A 24,820-nucleotide genomic window follows, 5' to 3' on the forward strand; every position below is an offset into this window, starting at 1 on the left:
CATGAGGCTTGTTCCTGAAAATTCATCTAGTTTCAGCTTATAGGGCTTTAGGAATGGAGCAGATTTTGTTTTCAGTTGGAGAGTTGTAGCCAAATATTGAAAAAAATTAGGAGAATTCATGAATGGGTCTAGTCTATAGGTAGATGACAAAAACTTGAAACTAATGCACAGGGCTACAATCTAATCTAATAATGGGTGTATTATAGTTTTTCTTTGAAACAAAGTTTTTCCCTCTACATTGATAATATAAAAATCTCAGATTTGGCAGGGCATGGTGGCTGATGCCTGTAATCTCAGCACTTTGGGAGACCAAGGTGAGTGGATCACTGGAGGTCAGGAATTCCAGACCAGCCTGGCCAACATGGTGAAACCCTGTCTCTACAAAAATACAAAAAATTAGCTGGGCATGGTGGCACACACCTGTAATCTCAGCTACTTGGGAGGCTGAGGCAGGAGAATCACTTGAACCCAGGAAGTGGAAGCAGAAAAAACATCTCAGATTTAAAAACCTTTTGAGATTAGGAAGCCAAACCTAGGCAGATGTTAGATTTTACTAAGAATCTTAAGGTTGTTGGGCCTGCCAGGAAGTGACCATTTTTAATCACTCATTGTAAGACTGGGAACTCCTGAAGCTAGGCATCTAGTGTACATTATTAAATGTGGCATTTCAGTCAAAAACCTTGGTAATAGAGCCAATGTTTCAAATTGCAATCTGGTTATAAAGAAAGCAGGTCTTTATTAAACTTGTGTAAATGAAAACAAGAATACTCACAAGTGGTTTCTGAATTTTGGAGAAATCAAGTAGAGAGAAAAAGCAAATGCTTCCATGTTTGTTGACAAAAGTACAATATACTTATTTACAAATTGTTGTAAACTATACCTTATGAAATAAAATGTCCTTAAATCTGGAAAACAAAACATTTAAGTAAAGGATGTTTTAAATAAAAGTTATAAAACATTATCTTTATCAGTTACTTAATTTTATGTAATTAATTTTTTGTTGTTCTTGATCCCAATTAATAGTTTTATCAGTCCATCAGTTTCTTTATTAGAGTTCTTGAAATTTTTATTTAATCCATTGATCTTAAAGCTGTCAGAAATCTGTGTTCAAGCCTGGTGCAGTGGCTCACACCTGTAATCCCAGTACTTTGGGAAGCCACAGCAGGAGGATAACTTGAGGCCAGGAGTTCAAGTCTAGCCTAGACAACATAGTGAGACCCCCTCTCTACAAAAAAATAAAAAAAATAAAACCAGCCAACCACAGCTGTGGACACCTATAGTCCCAGCTACTCGGGAGTCTGAGATGGGTAGATTACTTGATCACAGGAGTTCATAGCTTCAGTAAGCTATTATCATGTCACTGCACTCAAATTGGGTGACAGAGGGAGACCCTGTCACCAAAAAAAAAAAAAAGTCTGTTCAAGGGTACGTGTTAGAGTTGCTTTCTTGAAAAGCAATTTTGAACCATGGCTGATTATAAATGTTTTTAGAGAAGAATTCAAAACAATTACTGTAAATAACAAAAACGTAGACTAGCCATGAAGGCTCCCAATTTATCAAAACAGAATCACACATCACTGTAAAATCATGGTTATTCATTTAACCAGAGTGATAATCAAAAGGCTTCAAAAACAATACAGAAAATTTCATGGATATGAAAACTTTAACCCTTTCAAAGCTCACTTTTTCTAAGTAATCAAAAACCTAATAAAGACAATGTAGGAATTATCTTGATAAAATGTAAAATCTTTGGGGTTTTGTTTAAGACCAATTACAAAAAGCTAAATTAAAAACTTCTTGTATTCTAATTGTTTTTCCTTATGGGAAGCAAGTTTAGGTAAGCTGGAAGTCAAATCTAATGAAAAGGGTACTTGAATTTTATCAGACACAGGAAGAGTTTGTCCAAGGCTGTGAGTAAACACTATATTATAGAGGAATGTAAATAAGAAAACTAGTACCTTGAGCAGGGGGGAAAACATAGCTCTTAGTAACAGCATGGGAAGTTTCCTGGTTACACGAAGCAATTCAGACACATCAAGAAAAGCCAAGAGTACAGAATCAAGTTATACTGGAAGAAAGCACTGCTTTTCTTGACCTGCAAGATAAACATTTCAGCATTGGGCCATAACAGTAGGATTAAAACCGGGGGGTGGGGGGTGGGGGAAGTTACAGCAATTTTAAAAAAAAGGTTGAATGAGAAAGTTATCACCTCAGCCAAGCAAAAATGATATACCATTTCAAGGGGAGAAAGAACAGAAGGCAATGATGTATGACCATCACATCACATGCAGTGAGATACAGCGAAGGATGAACTTCTCATAAATAAATCTGAGAAGTTCCAAAAAGAAAACAATTTACCTTGAGAATAAAATCACATTCTGAATGAAAAAGATAGCATTTCGAACCTCAAACTAGGGAGGTTAATTATATCTCAGGAAGAAATAGAAATAATATAGAAAGATGGTTGTTAAACAGATTTCAGAATTAAAAACCAGAACCTCTTGTAATTTTATATAGAGCAAATCAATACTTTAAGAAAACCTTATTCTAACATAGAGGACTAAATTTTTTTAGTTTTGCATTAGTGCTTTTTTTTCTTTTTTTCTTTCTTTCTTTTTTTTTTTTTGTTTTTTTTGTTTAGACAGAGTCTTGCTCTGTCATCCAAGCTAGAGTGCAGTGGTGCCATCTCAGCTCACTGCAACCTCCACCTCCTGGGTTCAAGCAATTTTCCCGCCTCAGCCTCTTGAGTAGCTGGGACTACAGGCACCCACTACCATGCCCAGTGAATTTTTGTATTTTTACTAGAGGGAGGGTTTCGCAATGTTGGCTAGGCTGGTCTCGAACTCCTGACCTCAAGTGATCCTCCCAAAGTGCTGGGATTACAGGCATGAGCCACCATGCCCAGCCAGCATTTTTAATATCTGTATTAGTCCATTTCCACACTGCTATAAAGAACTACTTGAGACTGGGTAATTTATTTTTTTTTAAAAAAAGGTTCAATTGACTTACAGTTCTGCATAGCCAGGGAGGTGTCAGGAAACTTACAATCATGGCAGAAGGTGAAGGGGAAGCAAGGCACGTCTTACATGGCTGCAGGAGAGAGAGAGAAAGAGAGAAAGTGCCACACTTTTAAACCATCAGATTGTGTGAGAACTCACTCACTATCATGAGAACAGCGTGGGGTAAACCCACCCCCATGAACCAGGTCCCTCCACAACACATGGGGATAACAATTCAAGATGAGATTTGGGTGGGGACACAGAACCAAAGTGTATCAATATCAAACTTCAGTCTTTAGAAAGACTAAATTACAGCCAAGTTGATCCCACACAAAATTCTTTTTTTTTTTTTCTATCGAGACACAGTCTCACTCTGTTGCCCAGGCTGGAGTGCAGTGGTGTGCTCTTGGCTCACTGAAACCTCTGTCTCCTGGGTTCCAGTGATTCTCCTGAATCAGGCCCCCGAGTAGCTGGAATTACAGGCATTCACCACCACAACCAGCTAATTTTTGTATTTTTTTAGTAGAGACAGGGTTTCGTCATGTTGGCCAGGCTGATCTCGAACTCCTGACCTCAGGTGATCCACCTGCCTTGGCCTCCCAAAGTGCTGGGATTATAGGTGTGAGCCACCATGCCCAGCCAAATAAATTTTCTTTTCATGAACTTTATCACAATTTATTTAGACTATTGACAACATGCTTGGACTTTCTACTTTGTCCTATACTTCCTTTTTCTTAAATAACCAGTCATTTTACTTTAGGACAAAAATTTACCATGAAAAGATTCTTTCTCATACAAAATTATTCTTTTATTTTTTAACCTCCCTTACGAAAAATACATCTTCATATTCCTACCTTTTCTCACATTTCTCTCTCCTACTTATTGGTTCCTTTCTATCTTGTTTGATCTGAGAGCCTAAGCTTTAAAAACATTTATCTATTCCTTTTTCTTTTAGATTACTAATTTTTCAAATAAGTGTTTTATCATCATACACAATTGTTAGTCAGACAACTCCAAATTTATTTATTTATTTTTGATACAGAGTCTCACTCTGTCACCCAGGCTCGAGTGCAGTGATGCAATCTCTGCTGACTGCAATCTCTGCCTCCCGAGTTCAAGTGAATCTCGCGCCTCAGCCTCCCAAGTACCTGGGATTACAGGCATGGGCCACAAAACTGGCTAATTTTTGTATTTTTGGTAGAGACAGGTTTTGCCATGTTGGCCAGGCTGGTCTCAAACTCCTGGCCTCAAGCAATCTGCCCACCTTGGCCTCCCAAAGTGCTAAGATTACAGGCATGAGCCATCACACCCAGCCTAAATTTGTATTTCTAAAAGGTGTCTCGGTTGTTGGTTACCACAGAGTTGTAATTTTAAAGCTATTAATTCGAAAGCCCTTTAAAACTTCTTCTTTTAAAAATCTTGATTGGAATGCCATAAGCAGTGAGTTTTATCTCAACACCAGCAGAAAGGTCAGCAGATTCCAAGTAGGCAGAGAAAAAATTAGAGAGATAGAGAGCTTAGAAGACTCTACATGTTAACTCTATAGTTGCAGATTTTTTTTTAATAATGACCATCTAAGCTCTGAATTTTCCTTGCTGTAATTTGCCCATCAATGTAAAAATGTACACAAGAACAGGCCATAATATGTGCCAACTATAGTGGGTCCCAGAAAATCTGGCATGCCTTATTCATGTTTGAGAATGCCATTTTTTTTTTATTATACTTTAAGTTTTAGGGTACATGTGCACATTATGCAGGTTAGTTACTTATGTATACATGTGCCATGCTGGTGCGCTGCACCCACTAACTCGTCATCTAGCATTAGGTATATCTCCCAATGCTATCCCTCCCCCCTCCCCCCACCCCACCACAGTCCCCAGAGTGTGATATTCCCCTTCCTGTGTCCATGTGATCTCATTGTTCAATTCCCACCTATGAGTGAGAATATGCGGTGTTTGGTTTTTTGTTCTTGCGATAGTTTACTGAGAATGATGATTTCCAATTTCATCCATGTCCCTACAGAGGACACGAACTCATCATTTTTTATGGCTGCATAGTATTCCATGGTGTATATGTGCCACATTTTCTTAATCCAGTCTATCATTGTTGGACATTTGGGTTGGTTCCAAGTCTTTGCTATTGTGAATAATGCCGCAATAAACATACGTGTGCATGTGTCTTTATAGCAGCATGATTTATAGTCCTTTGGGTATATACCCAGTAATGGGATGGCTGGGTCAATGGTATTGCTAGTTCTAGATCCCTGAGGAATCGCCACACTGACTTCCACAATGGTTGAACTAGTTTACAGTCCCACCAACAGTGTAAAAGTGTTCCTATTTCTCCACATCCTCTCCAGCACGTGTTGTTTCCTGACTTTTTAATGATTGCCATTCTAACTGGTGTGAGATGGTATCTCATTGTGGTTTTGATTTGCATTTCTCTGATGGCCAGTGATGATGAGCATTTTTTCATGTGTTTTTTGGCTGCATAAATGTCTTCTTTTGAGAAGTGTCTGTTCATGTCCTTCACCCACTTTTTGATGGGATTGTTTGTTTGTTTCTTGTAAATTTGTTTGAGTTCATTGTAGATTCTGGATATTAGCCCTTTGTCAGATGAGTAGGTTGCGAAAATTTTCTCCCATTTTGTAGGTTGCCTGTTCACTCTGATGTTAGTTTCTTTTGCTGTGCAGAAGCTCTTTAGTTTAATTAGATCCCATTTGTCAATTTTGGCTTTTGTTGCCATTGCTTTTGGTGTGTTGGACACGAAGTCCTTGCCCATGCCTCGGTGCTCGACACGTTCAGAGAAACTTCTCTAGTAACAAACTATAGAAATGATCCCTGAAAGTATAGTCTTGAGAATGCCATTTTGTTTCTTATTCATCTCCTGGGAGCAAAGAAAATCTTCTAAGTCCTGTAAGGGAATTCAGAAGTTTTTAAAAAATTATTATTTTTTTATTTTATTATTTTTTTGATATGTAGTCTTGCTCTGTTGCCCAGGCTGGAGTGCAACGGCGCCATGTTGGCTCACTGCAACCTCTGCCTCCTGGATTCAAGTGATTCTCCAGCCTCAGCCTCCCGAGTGGTTGGGATTACAGGCTTGCGCCACCATGCCCAGCTAATTTTTGTGTTTTTAGTAGAGACGGGGTTTCACCATGTTGCCCAGGCTAGTCCGAACTCCTGACCTCAGGTGATCCACCCACCTCGGCTTCCTAGTGCTGGAATGATAGGCCTGAGCCACCGCACCCGGACAAATTCAGGAGTTTAGACCAGCGTTTTAGATGGTGGTGTCTGCCCTGGTAGCTGTAAAGTAGCCCTCGTGCATCCATCATTTAGAATATTTACTTTTGCTCCCGTAAGATTTTCAGAAACAAGCAAGGAAAAAGAGTCAAACCAAATAGAAGGAAACCAAGATAAGAATGTTCCAAATATTTTAACCCAGGTGTGCAGATCAAACAAAATATTAAACCAGAGAAGGTGCACAGACCAGAGAAGATGTGCCTCGCAGACAGGATGTAAATACTTTAGAAACCTAGAGCATTCAATGCAGAAAGATACTTGTCTCTATACCCGGAAGGACTTACCAGAAAAGACAAAAAGTCTTATTTCAGGAGGGATGTATGGTCTTTCATAAAAATGACCTTATCCAAACAAGATCCCAAATAAAGTCAAAAAGCCTCCAACAGAAGGAGGGAGGATCACTTGTAATTTGCCCATCACCAGGGCAGAAAAGGTGAGCCAGGGAAGTGACTCAGTAAGTACTGCACACTGGTTCCAAGTATCAACATTTCCTTCTTTTTGTTTTTGTTGTTGTTGTTTCTTTTTATTGAGACTGAGTCTCATTCTGTCGCCCAGGCTGGAGTGCAGCTACGTGATCTCACCTCACTGCAATGTCCACGTCCCGGGGTTCAAGCGATTCTCTGGCCTCCACCTCTTGAGTAGCTGGGATTACAGGTGCTTGCCACCACACCCAGCTAATTTTTGTATTTTTAGTATAGACGGGGTTTCACCATGTTGGCCAGGCTGGTCTGGACCTCCCAACCTCAGGTAATCTGCCCACCTCAGCCTCCCAGAGTGCTGGGATTACAGGTGTGAGCCACTATGCCTGGTCACCATTTCTTTTGCTAGTGAACTTTTTCAGGTCCTGTTTCAAACACCATATATGTCAACCTATTTAACAAACAGAAAGAGTCTCTCTAAAAGAAAAGATATTTGTTTAGCAATAGAGCATTGCAATGGGAATCTGTATACCATAGTGAAATATGTGCAAATTCAGGGAGATAAAGGAAGACAAGGGTTTTTAAATGAAAAAATGAGGAGGATTACATAATTGTTTTGAAATAATTATCCTTGGCTATAAAGATCAATAACAAGTCTGAGACTGGACAGGGAATTGTTGAGCAGATGTCCTTGCAGAAGTATTATTTGTATAAGGTTATGGTGGACTTTGTGCAAAGTTGTGGTTTTTGTAGTCTTTTGTGACAGTTTTTGTGATCAGGCATACAAGCATGAAAACCTTCTCTTCATGTTCTCCCCACGCTTGATTTGCCAGAGTTTTCTTTTTCATTTTTCTTCTTTTGGGACAGGATCTCACTCTGCCACCCAGGTTGGAGTACAGTGGTGTGATCATGGCTCACTGCGGCCTCAAACTCCTGGGCTCAAGCAATCCTCCTGCCTCAGCCTCCCAAGTAGCTGAAACCGCAGGCACCTGCCACCACACCCAGCTATTTTTTTTAATGTTTTGTAGAGATGGGGGGTCTCACTATGTTGCCCAGGCTGATCTTGAACTCCTGGTCTCAAGCAATCCTCCCACCTCGGCCTCCCAAAGTGCTGGAATTACAAGTGTGAGCCACTATTCCTGGCCCATGATATGTCAGTTTTCTTAACATTAGTGACTCCATTTTGATTCTGACAACTTTCACAGTTCTCTTACTAATATATGTTGTTGACAGCCTTCTCAAAGCAAACCTTCCATCTGAGCTTTACCCATACATATGTGTATATGATACATGACTAGCCACATGTATGATGCAGGTGCCTTAAAGACAGAGCAAACTACATGTGCTAAATAGAGTGTGCTCTTACCTTTACAGCCAAACCACAGCCTCTTCAGTTTGTCAGTATCAATAAACACCACCATGACCAATCCAGTTGCTCATGTGAGAGACTCGTGAGTCATTAACCATACTAACCTTTCTCAAACAACCCTTTATGAGGGCAAAGTGGCTGATGCCTGTAATCCCAACACTTTGGGAGGCTGAGGCAGGAGGACTGTTTGAGGCCAAGAGTTGGAGACCAGCCTGGGCAACATAGCTAGACCCCATCTCTAAAAATAAATATAAAAATTAGCCAGGTGTGGTGGTACGCCACTGTAATCCCAGCTACACAGGAGGCCAAGTGGGAGGATCGCTTGAGCCCAGGAGTTCAAGGCCACAGTGAGCCATGATCACACAACTACATTCCAGCCTGTGTGACAGCGTGAGACCCTATCTCTAAAAAATTTTTTTAAAGTACAAAAGAAAAAAAGACCTTTACGAAACACTTGCTATGTTTAGTGCATACTTCTTTCCCAAGGAATTATTGTGCAAGTCCAACGCTCTCCTTCATGCTGATTCTCATCATCTGTATCAGAGCCATCATCCCCTCTCACCTAGTTTACTTCAAACATCTTCAAAAGATCAAAACATCAACAGTTGTTTTGAAGATGTTTGAAGTAAACTAAGTGAGAGGGGATGATGGCTCTGACACAGATGCTTTTTCCCATGTTTACGCTTACTCAATTCAATAAACTATGCTCATAATTGTTAGGTAAACTAGACAATTTTTTAAATGTCTCCTGTCTCTTTGATAAAGTCCTTAAATTACCCAAAATTACTGTTGGGTACAAATTCCTAACCTAATCGATAAAACATGGCAGATGTTCACGGCATCCTAACTCAGTAACCTCAGCTCCTGCTCAATTCTCTTCTTGTTGGAACACAAGGCATAGCACACAGAATTTCCTTTCATTCTTTGCATGTCCTTTGTTCCTTTCTGCAAATGTTGTTCAAACAATGGTTTCCATTTGCCTAAAGTGCCTGCTATGGCTGGTTAACCTCTAAAATATTTAGGGAGCAGCCCAACCTGCAGATACAAAGATGTCAAAAAACGAAATTACAACACATTTACTTTAAAGACCTTAATTTATTTTATTTGTGATTCTAGAATCAAGCAGCACTTTATTCTACAAAATAGAATGAGTAGAGTTGCTGAGCAGAGCAGGGTGGTTTTACAGACAGAAAAGGGCTTAGGAAAACAGACACAGAGAACAGAAAGTGCCTTGGCCATTTCAAAGTTACTTCCCCTGTAAAGGTTAAAGCAGAGGGGGTTTCAATATCATGCCAGCTAAAACTGGTCAGGCCGGGTGCAGTGGCTCGTGCCTGTAATCCCAGCACTTTGGGAGGCTGAGGTGGGCAGATCACCTGAGGACAAGAGTTTGAGACCAGCCTGGACAATATGGTGAAATCCCGTCTCTACCAAAAATACAAAAATTAGTCGTGGGTGGTGGCGCATGTCTGTAATCCCAGCTATTCGGGAGGCTGAAGCATGAGAATCGCTTGAACCTGGGATAGAGAGGTTGCAGTGAGCCAAGATCACACCATTGCCCTCCAGCCTGGGCAACAGAGTGAGACTCTGACTTAAAAATAAAATAAAATAAAATAAAACTGGCCTGCTTGGAGATTTGGCTATCATCTCTCTCTCTCTCTCTCTCGAATTATTGGAAGGTCAGATAAATAACCTAGTTTCAGCTTGGTGGCATGGAACTTCAGCAGGAGTAACTCCATTTTTGTTTGGTCTGTTGAGCCTCATGCAGGGGCTCAGCCCAAACCAATGGCTAAACCATTGGCTAAATGGTAAAGTTTATTTAACAAAGGGGAGCTTTCCATGGTCCTGAAACAAACTACCCTGAGCTCCTCATTGCAGCAACCTATGCAACTACAACTATCATTGGTTCTGTAATTGTTTCTTTGATGTCTGGATTCCCCCACAGACTTTAAGGAAGTAGATACCTTTCTGTTTACTACTGAATAGGAGTGACACAGGGAAGGTACTTCTTCACAGTATGAGATGAGTGGATGAATGACTAGAGTATAAAACGCTGTCAGCAACTGGGTAGGCTCTACAACTTCCTCAGCAGGAGGACCAGAGGCTGGAAACATGGGTGTCACTTTTTAAGAGCAAAAGGGGGCTGATGGTTGGAAAACCAGATACTAGAAGAACGCTGGTTTTCATAAGCCACACCTGTGGATTGTCAAAAAGAAAAAGCACACATTTCAAAAGCAGAAGAGAAAGAAAAAAATAAGGCAAAAGTGCTCACAAGTATCAGAATAGATTTTGTGGCTCTGGTCTCTGGGGATATTTGTGAGCACTGTTTAGTGCCATGAATGTATCAGACTTGCCACTTGTACCTGTGAGGGAAAAAATATCTTGGAGCCACTGGCCCCATGCCATGATTCCCAAGCAAAAAACATCAATACAGGAGAAAATAACTGAACACATTGATTTTGTAATTGTATCAACTAATAGATGAGAACAATATCCAAGGTTTGATTTCACAGGGATATTTCTGCTACTCCATTGGCTAGTCATTCTCATGGGAACAATGAGATTTACCAGCAAGTGAAACACCCAGCTCACAATACAGGGAGAATTAATATGTTTGGGGGGTTTGAATTTGAGTTCTGCCCACCTGGAGTTTGTGGGGTTGATACTTAAGGCCTGGAAGCCACCTAAAAGACAGGTGGTGTTGAGAGAATTTCCCCAGGCCACTCTGTGACAATAAAAGACAAGTTTACATCCGACATCATCCAGGAAGTATTGCAACCCAAAAGCTGCCATCTTCTGAGGGATTCCTCCACAAAGAAGGATTGATGTATTGGCTAACACAAGATGGTTGGTTATTTGCTCTAACGGTCTCAATCTGTGTCTCCTAAAAAGAGAACAGATATAATAACAAAGGAGTAAAGAAAATTCCCCACAATCCCTATTCCAGTCTGTGTAAAGATAATCACACCCATTGCTACATCAATAGATAGCATTCCCTCAGTGACTGAGAGATGATGCTTTTGCTCAGATCCAGGAACCTGGAGAAAAATGGAAGGAACACATGAATTTCTTCAAGTGAAATGAAATGTACTTAATTTCTTTCAAATCTCCTTCCTGGGACCCCTATGCTATTGTCACACATAAAAATCCCATCCATGAAGGTTTTTTCTCCTCACCACCTAGTATATCTTTCTTGGTACCTATAACAACAGAAATTATCTTACTGGATTATCTTATTTCTATTGAAGGAAGACCATTTCCTCCAATGGAAAGATGAAGGTCATGAAGGCAGACATCTTGTCTACCCTGTTTTCAGCCCATAACTAAGGTTTAGAACAACATACTGTTAAGCAGTCAGTCAATATTTATCACATGAATAAATGAATGAACTACTGAACAGAGTCATTATTTCCGTGTCAAAAATTATTTCAATGTGTTCTTTACCTTAATAGATTTATTAACATGGGAAGCAGAATCTCTCCTTGATAGTTAAAAATATCTAGTGCATTAAGCTAATTGCATTATTCGAAACTACATATCCTTGCTTGATTTGGGGGTTTTGCTTTGTTTTGTTTGTGTAAAAATTTGGTCTTCTTGAGAGACAAGTGTTCAGTGTCCTATGTTGCACTTGATTCTATCAAATACTCTTTGTCAAGCATGATCTTTCTATAATCCAAAACAAATTTTGGACCAAGGACCCAAACTGAATTAGGCAGAGTACCTTAATAATAAAACATTAACAAAGATATAGTCCAGGAATACACATGATTAATATCAAAATGAACATTAGATATAATCTCATCTTGGCCGGGTGCAATGGCTCACGCCTATAATTCCAGCACTTTGGGAGGCTTAGGCAAGAAGATCGCTTGAGTCCAGGAGTTCGAGACCAGCCTGGGCAACACAGCAAAACCCTGTCTCTACAAAAATAAAACAATTGAAAAACAAAACGAACAAACAAAAAAGAATTCATCTCATTTCATTGGGGAAAAAGACTAACGTGACCACAGGCACCACAATTATTCAATATTTTTCTCACCTGGTCAATAAAATGGAAGGTAAAGTTTATCCCTCTTTGGGAAAGTTAGATGATTTTTATGTTACATTCAAAGAAACAACTAAAATATTTAGAAGTAATAAGATAGTAATTTGCCCAAATATAACACAAATAAAAGAATACACTGTGTATAAACACTTTGAAAATCTTAGGAGTAATCTAGATCAGTAATATGCCAGAAATATGAGCATTCTCAATCAAAAAGTGGAAAATAAATCTTGAATTAGTAGAATGAAATTCCATGTTCTTGGATGGAAAGACATAATGTGCTCTCAAGATTTGAAATTTCCTCAAATAAATTTGTAGATTCAATTCATTATGAATCAAAATTGCAAGGGACTATTTTAGGAGCTATACAATTTGCAACAAATTTTAACTACATTGCTCAAGAAAATCCAAGTCATTTTCCCACTTTTTTAAATGAAAAGTTTTCAACATACAGAAACTTAGCCATTTATTTAAAAAAGAAATGGATTAATTTCCTACCTAATTTCCTAAAACCTAATACAGCAATTAAAGTGTGTAGCACAAAAAAAGAATAGTCACACATATCAATGGTTCAGAACATTGTCCAGAAAAGTTATTTATAAGTTGGAAATTCAGCAAATTAGAATATAATTGATCAATATTAAGGATCTAGAAAAACAGATGAATGATTTGGGAAATATACAATTGGATGGCCAAATCAAATCATACAGACAAATTTCAGGGCAAAAAGAAAAAAATTAGGAAGAGATGGAACTCTCTTTTCTCACACACAGAAAGAAATAGCAGAGGCGCATTTGGCCACAAACCTGATGGCTAATCCTATGTGGACTCTTGGCTTGAGCAAAAAGAGGGGAGATGCCTCCCCAAGATCCATGTACCCTGAGGTTCAGTGAGATTTCATTAACTCACTAAACCTTTGCCAGCACTGACCTCTGTGGTAACCACTGCCCTGAACTGCATATATTCTTTCAAGGTTTTTATTGCTCCCCTGGAACACAGAGCAGAAGGTAGGGTCTACATCAGGTATGTGATTATAGGGTCAGTATCACATCTCAGAATCCAATTCTCAGATCCATGTAGCTATTACAAGGGAGGGTCCAGCTGAGAAAATTCACTAGTAAACACGCCTTCTTCTGTAGTTGAGTCTGGTGTTTATTCCAAAGAGTATTATGTGGATTTGAAGGTCAGAATCCTTAATACATGTAATTTTCTGCTGCACCAATTCTAATAAAATTCTGGACAATGCCTTGAAATTTTCACGCAGTGCATACAGAAAAATGTTCAGTATAATGAATTGCCCAAGTGCAGTCTCACCTTGACAAGGTCCAGTGGAAACAAAAGACACTAACATTTATTTAAGATAGCTTGTGCACCAGGCCTACAATTTTCTCTATTTTAATTTGAATTAATCTTGTCCCCATGCTTAAAGAATCTCAGGTTAAGAACAAACATTCTGCAGAAGGATGGGCTAAAAATCAAAGAACAAATCAAGGAACAGAGGTGGAAATTCAGACAGAACTTATACAGGGAAAGAGTTAAGGAGACATTGCAGGAAAATGGGTAAGAAAAGTAAATAATCTGCAATGACCAGAGAATATCTCTTCACAGTGAAAATGGGCTCTATTATGACTCTGGTATAGTCTCATGAAAAAGCATTAATGGTCCAGACATTGCATAGATTCCCATGTCTAAATATTCACCCTTTTCTTTCCCAGACGATTTTTAAGTCTGAAATAAAAACTCCACTCACCTAAGTAACCTCCATTCCAGGATGTTTTACCTAATGTTTACCAGATTTGTCCTGAGAGAGAAAGCTAAGCCTTTAGTTTTCATTGCCTTGACCTCATCTCTCTCTAGAGCTGTGCTTATTATGTTATTTCTAGCATCAGTGATAGTGTCTCCAAGAAAAATCTCTACACATTTTTTTCTCAGCATAATTAACTTATCCAAATTAATTATGAGTGTTTACAGAGAACATCCCAAGATGCTGCCAGAGGTAGCTGGAGAAAAAGTTTTCTGAACTCCCTATAGGGGTGAGGTCAAATAATTATGAGGCCTAAAACGTGAGGGATTGGAGAATAAACACATGATTCTGGCTATATTAAAAAACAACTCTAAGGGGTATATTTCTTAGAAGAGAATTTTTGGGTTCCTAAAAACCTGATGAATTCTACCTATTAAAGATTTAGTAGAAAAAAAAAGAGAGGAGAGGCGTTCCAAAGATAGAACATGTGGGACATATAAACAAGGTAGCAAGTGTTGACCTAGAACCCATTATAAGAGGTAAAATAAATGAGATGAGGTAGTGTGGTGGGAACCAACCTACTATGGACCAAGAGTATGTGGGGGTGAGGAAATGGAGGGAGGGAGTGTGGACCACTCTCTCAGTAAATATCGTTATAAAGGGGTACCCAGGGATTGATGAGGTTAAGGGAGAATTTAAATACTCATAGAAGGCTGGGTGAGGTTGGCTTATGTCTATAATCCCAGCACTTTGGGAGGCTAAGGCAGGAGGATTGCTTGAACCCAGGAGTTCAAGACTAGCCTGGTCTATAAAATTTTTAAAAATTGAAAACTTAGCCAAGTACAGTGGTACATGCCTGTGTTCCTAGCTACTTGGAGGCTGAGGTGGATCACTTGAGCCCAGGAGTTCAAGGCTGCAGTGAGCTATGATCACACTACTACACTCCAACATGAGCAACAGAGAGAGATCCTGTCTCTAAAATAAATAAATAAATAAATACTTATGGGTAAGATCTGGCAGATCAGAATGTGTTGAATTTAAGTAAACATATTTACATTTGTTAGATTGAGGCCTATCATTAGTTTAAAAAGAGTATAATCCATGGCATAAGTAAAGGAATTAATCTTAATTTTAAAGAGGAATATATCACTCATTAACATAAATTTAGGAAAAAAGAATGAGTGTAAAGTGAGGATTAATCTGAATTGTGTAAGGAAATAGAGGGATTTCTCAACTAGGAGAGGCTGAAGATGGCTTCAACTTCGCTAAGAAGCAGGAGACAAGCATATTTGAAAAGAGATAGAGAAGCATAGAGACCTGAGAGTAATTGAGAATATTTGAAAGCACAGCAGTGGATAATGGCAGGAAGAGTTGGAAGATGAAACAGAAGAGGGCTGTTGGGCAGAATCATAGCAGGGATTCGGATTATTGCCAATGAAACATTTATGACTGATGCCAATCTACCTGGTTGCTTATTCAGCTACACAAGACTTCTATAGTGTAACTATGGGAGAAGGGAAATGGAGACCAGATTCAATTAATAGGTTTTCCAGTTCAGAGTCATGGAATGACAATAAGAAAGGAATTATGGATACCGAAATAGAAAGGATTGACAAAAATATTACACTAAAGAGAGAAAGAAAGATTGAGATGAACTGGCATGACATAAATTGAGACTATATATTAATGGCCCAGAAGCCAATGAAAGAGAATAGAAAGATGTGTAGGAAAAAAAGCTGCAAACATCTACATGGAGACCCCCTAGAGTCTTCATAGGACACTAAATTGTGCATTCATAGGGTGAAATTCCATAGGATTGGGCATTTAAAAACCAGAAAATGGTGAACTAAACAATTCCCAGAGCTCAAAGACGGACAATGTTCAAGATATGACTGGCTTAGCCAGGCGCAGTGGCTCATGCCTGTAATCACAACACTTTGGGAGGCCAAGGCGGGCAAATCATGAGGTCAAGAGTTCAAGACCAGCCCTGGCCAACATGGTGAAACCCCATCTCTACTAAAAATACAAAAATTAGCCAGGTGTGGTGGGCGTCTATAGTTCCAGCTATCTGGGAGGCTGAGGTGGGAGAATTGCTTGAACCCAGGAAGCAGAGGTTGCAGTGAGCTGAGATGGTGCCACTGCACTCCAGCCTGGGTGAAAGAATGAGACTCCATCTCAAAAAAAAAAAAAAAATTAAGTCACTGGATGGGATTAACAATAGGTTACACAATGGAGAAGAAAAGATCAGTGAATTAGAAGAAATAGCAACAGAAACTATCCAAAATGGAGCAAAAGGTGACTATCATCATAAAGACAAAAGATGACAAGCATTGCTGAGGGTGTAGAGAAGAAGGACCCTTGTACATTGTTAGTGGGAATGTAAATTAGCCATTATGGAAAACAGTACTGAAGTTCTTCAAAAAATTAAAAATAGAGCTACCTTAGATCTAGCAATCCCACTTCGGAGTATATATCCAAAGAAAAAGAAATCAGTATCTCAAAGAGATATCTGCACTTTCACATTCATTGCAACATTATTTACAATAGCCAAGATATGGAAACAATCTAAGTGTCCCTCAACAGATAAATGGATAAATTATGAGAGATATATATTTTATATATATATATATATAAATATAGTTCACCTTTTAGAAAAATAAGGAAATCCTGCCATTTGTGACAACATGGATGATCCTAGAGGACATTCTACTAAGGGAAATAAGCCAGATGCCAAAAGACAAACACTGAATGATCTCACTCCTATGTGGAATCTAAAAAAGTCAAATTCATAGATGCAGAAAGTAGAATGATGGTTACAAGGAACAGGAGTAGGCAGAGGGATCTGGGTCAAAGGGTACAAAGTTTCAGTTATGTAGGATGGATAAGTTCTAGAAATTTAATGTACAGCATGGGGACTATTGTTAATAATACTGTATTGTATGCTTGAAATTTGCTGAGAGTACATCTTAAGTGTACTCATCACCAAAAAAATGCTAACTATGTAGACAGATGGACATACTAATTAGCTTACTGCAGTAATCAGTTTACCATGTGTATGTATATCAAAAAATCATGCTGTACATATTAAATATACACAATTTCAATTTTTTAAATAGAGCAAAAGAGATAAATAAAATATTGAATTTTTTTTTAAAGGAACAGAGCTTCCTTTACCTGTTAAATACTATCAGATGGGCTGTTATACATGTAATTAGAATCCCAGAAGGAAAAAAGGAAATATACATACATGTGTATTTTCTGTTTTTGTTTTTGTTTTTGTTTTTGAGACAGAATCTTGCCCTGTCACCCAGGCTGGAGTGCAATGGTGCGATCTCGGCTCACTGCAGTCTTCCCCTCCCAGGTTCAAGTGATTCTCCTGACTCAGCCTCCCGAGTAGCTGGGATTACAGGCACCCACCACCACACCTGGCTAATTTTTGTATTTTTAGTAGAGATGGGGTTTTGCCACGTTGGCCAGGCTGGTCTCAAACTCCTGACCTCAGGTGATCTGCCCACCTCAGCCTCCCAAAGTGCTAGGATTACAGGCGTGAAAACTCAGATGTTATTGTGGGAAAAGGTCTGCTGCCAGATTTCAGAGAAACCACCAAGAATTTTGGTAATCACATGACGTAGTGATAATGGGATATAGTGAAAAATTGGAGATTTGAGAGTCCTCAAATACTAATACCCAGATTCTTATGCTACATGCAGGCACAGCTAAAGAATTAAGCTGAAAAGCTCTTTAAAATAGTATGAAAATTCCCAATTTTTACATAACAAAGAAGCAAAGTACCATAAGGCTTTTATATGAATGCCATCAACAGCCATGCCTTAAGAATGTGAGCAAATGTGAGCAAATGGAGATAGACTAAATCTTGCAAACTTTGCAAATGAGCTCTGACCACACTCAGTACCAGCTCAGATTAATGTGATCAACTGCACAACTGTCTAATACAGAAAAAAGGTCACCTAAAACAATAAGGCTTAATACAATTAAAAATTATGAGACATTCTAAGATGCAAGAAATGTGACTAATAATCAACAAAAACAATATCAAATTTAAGCAAACAGATGGCCCACATATTGGAGATAGTAGACAAGGGCTAAATATATTTCCTCAAAGAATGTGGGGCTGTGCATTTTGCTTGGCTCCAAGGGACTGGCACAGACTCTTGCCTTGGTTTTGGCTCTCTCTACTGCAGTAGCTTCTCCAGCAGCAGCAGCAGAAGCTCTAAAGGGACAGAACACTTTCCTCCCTACTCTTTGGACTCAGACATTTAAGGAAATCTTTGATAGGTCTAACTACAGAGATAGTCAAACAGAATTTTCAATCATCACACACAAAAGGAATAAACACTCTGCAAAAAAAATTTTGAGAAAGTCACAAATGGATGCTCTAATCCTCAATGAGCAAAAATCAGCAGTCTCTGAGGAGTTAGAGAATCATTTTTTCAGAATTACCACATTATAATATTGATAGTATCCAGCTCTCAAAAAAATTACTAAGCATACAAATAAATAGGAAAATATGGCCCATTCACAGGAAAAAAAAAAATCTGATAGAGACCACACTCGAGGAATCTCTGACATTGCAATTACTAGTGAAAAACATTAAGTCAACTTTTAAACATGCTCAATGAGTAAAGGAAACCATGAATAAAGAACTAAAGAAAACCTGAAAATTACGTGTGAATAAAGTGAGAATACCCCTGAATACCTATAAAGATATAGAAAGGAACCAAACAGAAATTCTGGAGCTGAAAAGTACAATAAGTGGAAAATTCACTAGAGGTATTCGACAGCAGACTTGAGCAAGAAGAAGAAAGGATCCGTGAACTTAAATTTAAGGCCATCAAAATTATTCAGTCTAAGGAGCAGAACAAAAAAAAAGAATGAAGAAAATGAACAGAGTCCCAGGGATCTGTAGGACACCATCAAGTGTACCAACATATGCATCATAGGAATTCTGGAAGGAGAAGAAAGGAGCAGGAAAAAATTAAAGAAATAGTGGCTGAAACTTCCCAAATCTGATGAAAGACAAGAAGCTACACCTAAGCTCAACAAATTTTATCTTAACTACATGTAAACTCAACACACTTCAAGCAATATAAAGTCAAAGAAATTTACAGGTAGATTTACAAGTGAATCATCACATATGATAGATGCTCAATAAGATGAACAGTTGATTTCTAATCAGAAACCACAGAGGCCAGAGGGCAATGGTATGACACATTTAAAGTTCTAAAAGAAAAAAACTCAACCAAGAATTCTGTATCTAGCAAAACTGTCCTTCAAAAATAAAGGAGAAATTAATAAAGGAGAAGCATAAAAACTGAAGGAATTCATTACTAGTTGACCTGCCCTACAAGAAATGTCAAAGGGACTCTTCAGGCTGAGATAAAAGGATATTAGACAGGAACTTGAAGCCATTAGAAGAAATAAAGAACACTGGTAAAGGTAACTACACAGGTAAATACAAAATACAATTTATTGTAATTCTTCTCTTTTCCTTTGTGATGTAAAAGACAAATACATAGAACAATAATTATGTTATTGTTCTATTGTCTATGTTAATGAGAATTCAGTGTGTAAAGATATAACTTATGAGAATAACAAGATGAAGGAGAAAGAAGAGAAATGAATAAGAGCAGTGTTTGTACTCTATTGAAACTAAGTTGTTATTATTCAAACTCTTAAACAGCCAAGGGTCGAAAAAGACAGCAAAGAGAAATTAGAAAATGCCTTGAGACAAATTAAAATTAAAATGCAACATACTAAAACTTATGGGATGCAGGGAAAGCATTACTAGAGGGAAATTTATAGCTATGAATGACTACATTAAAAGGAGAAAAGATCTCAAATTAATAACCTAACTTTACACCTTAAGACTCTGGAAAAAGAAAAGTGGGCTAAACCTAAAGCTAGCATAGGAAAGGAAATAATAATGATTAGACCAGAGATACACAAAATACAGAATAAATACAATAGAGAAAAATCAACAAACCTAAAATTGTTTCTTTGAAAAAAATCAACAGAATTGACAAACCTGTAGTTAGATTAAGAAAATAAAGAAAGAAAACTCAAATTACTAAAATGAGAGGGGAGAGTGAGAGCATTACTACCAATTTTACAGAGATAAAGGGGATTATTAGAGAATATTAGGAACAGTTGTACACCAACAAATTGGATAACCTAGATAAAATGGATAAATTCCTAGAAACACACAGTCTACCAAAACTGATGCAAGAAGAAACAGAAAATCTAAATAGACCTATAACTAGTAAGGAGATTGAATCAATAATTTTTTTAAAAACACTTTATTAAACCCCTCCAAAGAAAATCTCAGGACCAGAAACCTTCATTGGGGAATTCTACCTAACATTTAAAGAAGAATTAACACCAACTCTTCTCAAATTCTTTCAAAAATTGAAGAAGAGGGAGGACTACCTCATTCATTCTAAGAGGCCAGCATTATGCTGATACAACAGCCAGACAAAGATACTAAAAGAAAACTACAAGCCAACATCCTTAAGGAAGATAGACGTCAATATCCTCAACAAAATACTAGCAAACCAAATTCAGCAGCATATTAAAATAACTATTCACTATGAACAAGTGGGATTTATCACCAGAATGCAAGAATTGTTAAACATAGAAATATCAATGTAATACACATTAATATTATGAAGGAAAAAAACCCAAGATCATATCAGTTGATGCAGAAAAATCATTTGACAAAATCCAACAGTGTTTCATCACAAGAATACTCAACAAATTAAGAACACAAGGGAACTTCCCCCAACATGATAATGATCATATATGAAGAACGTCCAGAGGCAGTGGCTCATGCCTGTAATTCCAGCACTTTGGGAGGCAGAGGCAGGAGGGTCATTTGAGCCCTGGGCGGCATGGTGAGACTGCATCTCTACAAAAATATATTAAAAGAAAATAGCCAGGCATGGTGGCATGCACTTGTGGTCTCAGCTACTCAGGAGGCTGAGGTGAGAGGCCGAGGTGGGAGGATTGCTTGAGTGCAGAAGTTGAGGCTGCAGTGAGACATGATTGTGCCATTGCATTCCAAGCTGGGCCTCAAAGCGAGACCCTGTATGAAAAGAAGAAAACCCACAGCTAAAATCATACTCAATAATGACAGACCGAATGTGTTTCCCTGGATGATTAAAATGTTCTAAATCTGGACAGTGATGACGGTTCCATAACCTTATGAATATACTAAAAACCACTAAATTGTACACTTTTATAAAAGTATGCATTTTATGTTATGTTACTTATATCTCAATAAAGCTGTTATTTAAAATGAACATGATATGGTCTCCACCAACAAGAAGCACAGAAACAATTTTGGGACGTTACAGAATTGAAAAAGATGATTTCTCAGCAACAAAGTCCTTATGTGCACAATAAAGTGATTAATATTTCCCAGGTGCTTTGCTAAGAAATATATATTGAGAGCTATGAGAGAAGTCTTCTCTTGTTTCTTTTCTTGTTTTTTTTTTTCTGATTGTTACTTTAACTTTTTTCTAGAGAATCTGTTTAATTGGGAAAATGCCAAGGTAAATATTCTCTATTGACATGATTCAACATTTTCTGTATAAATACTGATAAATGCTTATCGAATTAATTCATATTTAAAAGAATGGACATTTACTTGGGTCATATTGGTGTTTCTATTGGTGAGAATTTTGACAAAACCGAGATGCACCTTCTTTTTTTTGTTTTTTGAGGATTGTAGTTTTTTTTATTATTATTATACTTTAAGTTTTAGGGTACATGTGCACAATGTGCAGGTTAGTTACATATGTATACATGTGACATGCTGGTGCACTGCACCCACTAACTCGTCATCTAGCATTAGGTATATCTCCCAATGCTATCCCTCCCGCCTCCCCCCACCCCACAACAGTCCCCAGAGTGTGATGTTCCTCTTCCTGTGTCCATGTGTTCTCATTGTTCAATTCCCACCTATGAGTGAGAATATGCGGTGTTTGGTTTTTTGTTCTTGCGATAGTTTACTGGGGATGCACCTTCAAAGGGGAAATGAAGAATAATTTATTTATTTTTTCTAATTTTTATTTATTTAAAAAAAATTTTTTTGAGACGGGGTCTCACTCTGTCACCCAGGCTGAAGTGCAGTGGCGCAATCTTGGCTCACTGCAATCTCCACCTCCCAGGTTCAAGCGATTCTCTCACTCCAGCCTCCCGAGTATCTGGGACTACAGGCACCTGCCACCACATCCAGCTAATCTTGGTATTTTTAGTAGAGATGAGGTTTCGCCATGTTGGCCAGGCTGGTCTCGAACTCCTGACCTCAAGTGATCTGCCTGCCTCAGCCTCCCAAAGTGCTGGGATTACAGGCATGAGCCACCATGCCCAGCAAGAATAATTTAATAAAGAGAGTATTTACAGAAATGTATGGACGGGGTTAAGGGAAACCAACAAGGGATAGCAAACTATTTGAAGCTAGCAGCACCGATAGCCATTGCCCCTCCTCCTAGACCAGAAGGAGTTGAGGAGAAAATGGTTACCAAAGCCCAGGATACAGCAAGACCCAAGACAGCCTGGCAGAGAGGGGCTGGAGGAATGAATGCTCTGACATCATTGCATCTACCCTTTCATCCTCTGCTGAAGCCTCCCATTCACTGACCTCATCCAAAGCCAAGAGGTGAGTCCACTGATGTAATCTACACAAGCCAGCCTCCTGGGCACATAATAGAGTGGAGAAAGGTAAAGGGTGGACCTAGGAGGGAAAATGAAAAACAGCTGGCAGAGATCAATCTATTTGCTCCTCACTTGCTCTTTAGAATGGGGGATTCCAGCCAACCCAGGTTTTTAACCAAAGAGCTAAAGACACAGCATGAAAGGAAGGAGAACGCTCTTTGTTGCCACAACTGCAGTAATTGCACTTGATCTTTGTCCGGATGAAAAAAAAAATCTACTGTCAATTCAGCCATATTTCCATCAGAGGTCTTCATAAAAGGCTGCAGAAATGTGTTAAAGAAATAATTAGTAGCGGGATGTGGTGGCACGCACCTGTAATCCCCAGCTACATAAAAGGCAGGAGGATCACTTGAGCCCAAGTTCAAGACCAGCCTGAGCAAAATAGCAAGACCTGGTCTCAAAATAAAGAAATAAATAAATAATTTATTTTTAAAAATAAGCAATTAGCAAATATAAAACATGGCTGCTATAGTCACCACTTCTATAACTAGTCCTGAGGCCAGGGTGCTGAATACATAATTAATTGATTGATTAGAAATGCAAGAGACTATTCTGTCATTAATTATAATTGCATGCATGCAGTTGCCCTGGATATTTCCTGTGAAAGACTTTATCATCTTAATTATAGATCTTCCAGAGACAACCTTAAATAAAATGTATAGATATGTCTCTCTTTTGCGCAGGGGGTGGAGGGGTACTTAGCACATGGACACCTTTTTGTGTTTAGAGAATTCACTATTTTATTTTATTTTATTTTTGAGACAGAGTCTCACTCTGTCACCCAGGCTAGAGTGCAGGGGTGTGATCTCAGCTCACTGAAACCTCCACCTCCCGGCTTTAAGCGATTCTGCTGCCTCAGCCTCCTGAGTAGCTGGGACTATAGGCGCACACCACCACACCTGGCTAATTTTGTATTTTTAGTGGAGACGAGGTTTCGCCATGTTGGCCAGGCTGGTCTGGAACTCCCGACCTCAGGTGATCCACTCGCCTCGGCCTCCCAATGTGCTGGGATTATAGGCTTGAGCCACCGCACCTGGCTCATCAGACCATTTCATTGTCATGTTTTGAACATTGTTCTGGGGGGCTTCGACTCTCAATGGTTTGTTAAGGAACTCTTTTAAAAAAAAATAAACTCTTTGTATTTTTAATCAGCCTGATTCAGCTTCTGTTGTGTGTCTGTTACAAAGAAGTAAGTGAATTTACAACATCTTGTCCAATTAAATAGGATTTAAAGCAGGCACTTAGAAGCTGCCTGAAGAGGAGTGATTACCTTAGAATTAACAGGCTGTTGGATGTCAAGGCCCATGTTAGGAAAGATTATGAAGATTAAGAAAAGAAGACCCAGAGCTCTGCTCAGATTAACTAAATTCCCAAGCTGTAAAGTAATTACCCCAAGACCCATGGTCAAAAGAAATGGATTATGATCCCTGATATAGGAAAAAAAAAAACCTACAAAACCCAGAATAAGGAAGAGATAAGCGACCGAAAATATACCATCCAGATCATTAAATCATTTGGAATTAAGAAAATGTTTACTGCAGTACTGGTTCTCACTCCTACAGAAAAAGAAAGGAAGGATAGAAAAAACCATATTGGTTTTTGTTTTTGTTTTGTTTTGTTTTATCAGAGAGCTTTGAAGTATTTAGCATTTTGACCTGGTCTTTAATGGTCCAATATTTCTCTACCATGACTGGCAAGATTTGTGTGGCTGGGAATTTAATCAGAAAAGTAAAGAGAAGTGATTTCCCCACAAACTCTCAGATACACGTGGCAGATGTGGTTGGTTCTGGATCTTGAATATAGCACCATTATAATGTAGAGAAGGCAAAGCACCATAGGACCGTAACTTGCAAAAATTTTCATGCAAAGATTGCTCCCCCAGGGCCAAAAGTTGGAACTTTAAAATTATTTATGGACCCAATCCCCTTTCTGAAGGTGAGTTGATGTACCCCTGTGCAGTAGTATTTGTCTATTACATTTTTCATCAGACAGTACTTTAGACACCAAGCTTTCTTTTCTGAGTGGCTGCGTAAATTTATAGTCTTAGCACTCTATAACAAGGGGTAAGCATAGCAATGAAATATCACTGAGGAATTTATTGATCCTTTATTGAGATATGGCGACATGATTGCAGGACAGAAAAGAATGGATTCTTGCTTCTATCATATCCTAGACATTAGAAGGGGAAGTTGGAACCCACTTTCCCATGTGT

General features: G+C 38.6%; 1 protein-coding gene and 1 pseudogene across 1 annotated transcript in view; both read right to left on the reverse strand.

The window, feature by feature from the left end:
• LOC100978560 (zinc finger protein 780B) overlaps positions 1–24,820 on the reverse strand; it is a 110,191-nt gene that overhangs the window by 73,107 nt on the left and 12,264 nt on the right. Inside the window, 1 exon segment of the mRNA XM_063600266.1 lies at positions 3,010–3,090. Coding sequence (XP_063456336.1) covers positions 3,010–3,051 — 42 coding nt within the window. The 5' untranslated portion in view covers positions 3,052–3,090.
• Positions 5,759–5,855, reverse strand: LOC112437925 (small nucleolar RNA U3; annotated as a pseudogene).

The sequence above is a fragment of the Pan paniscus genome, chromosome 20 (genome assembly GCF_029289425.2).
Source record: "Pan paniscus chromosome 20, NHGRI_mPanPan1-v2.0_pri, whole genome shotgun sequence".
NCBI lineage: Eukaryota > Metazoa > Chordata > Mammalia > Primates > Hominidae > Pan > Pan paniscus.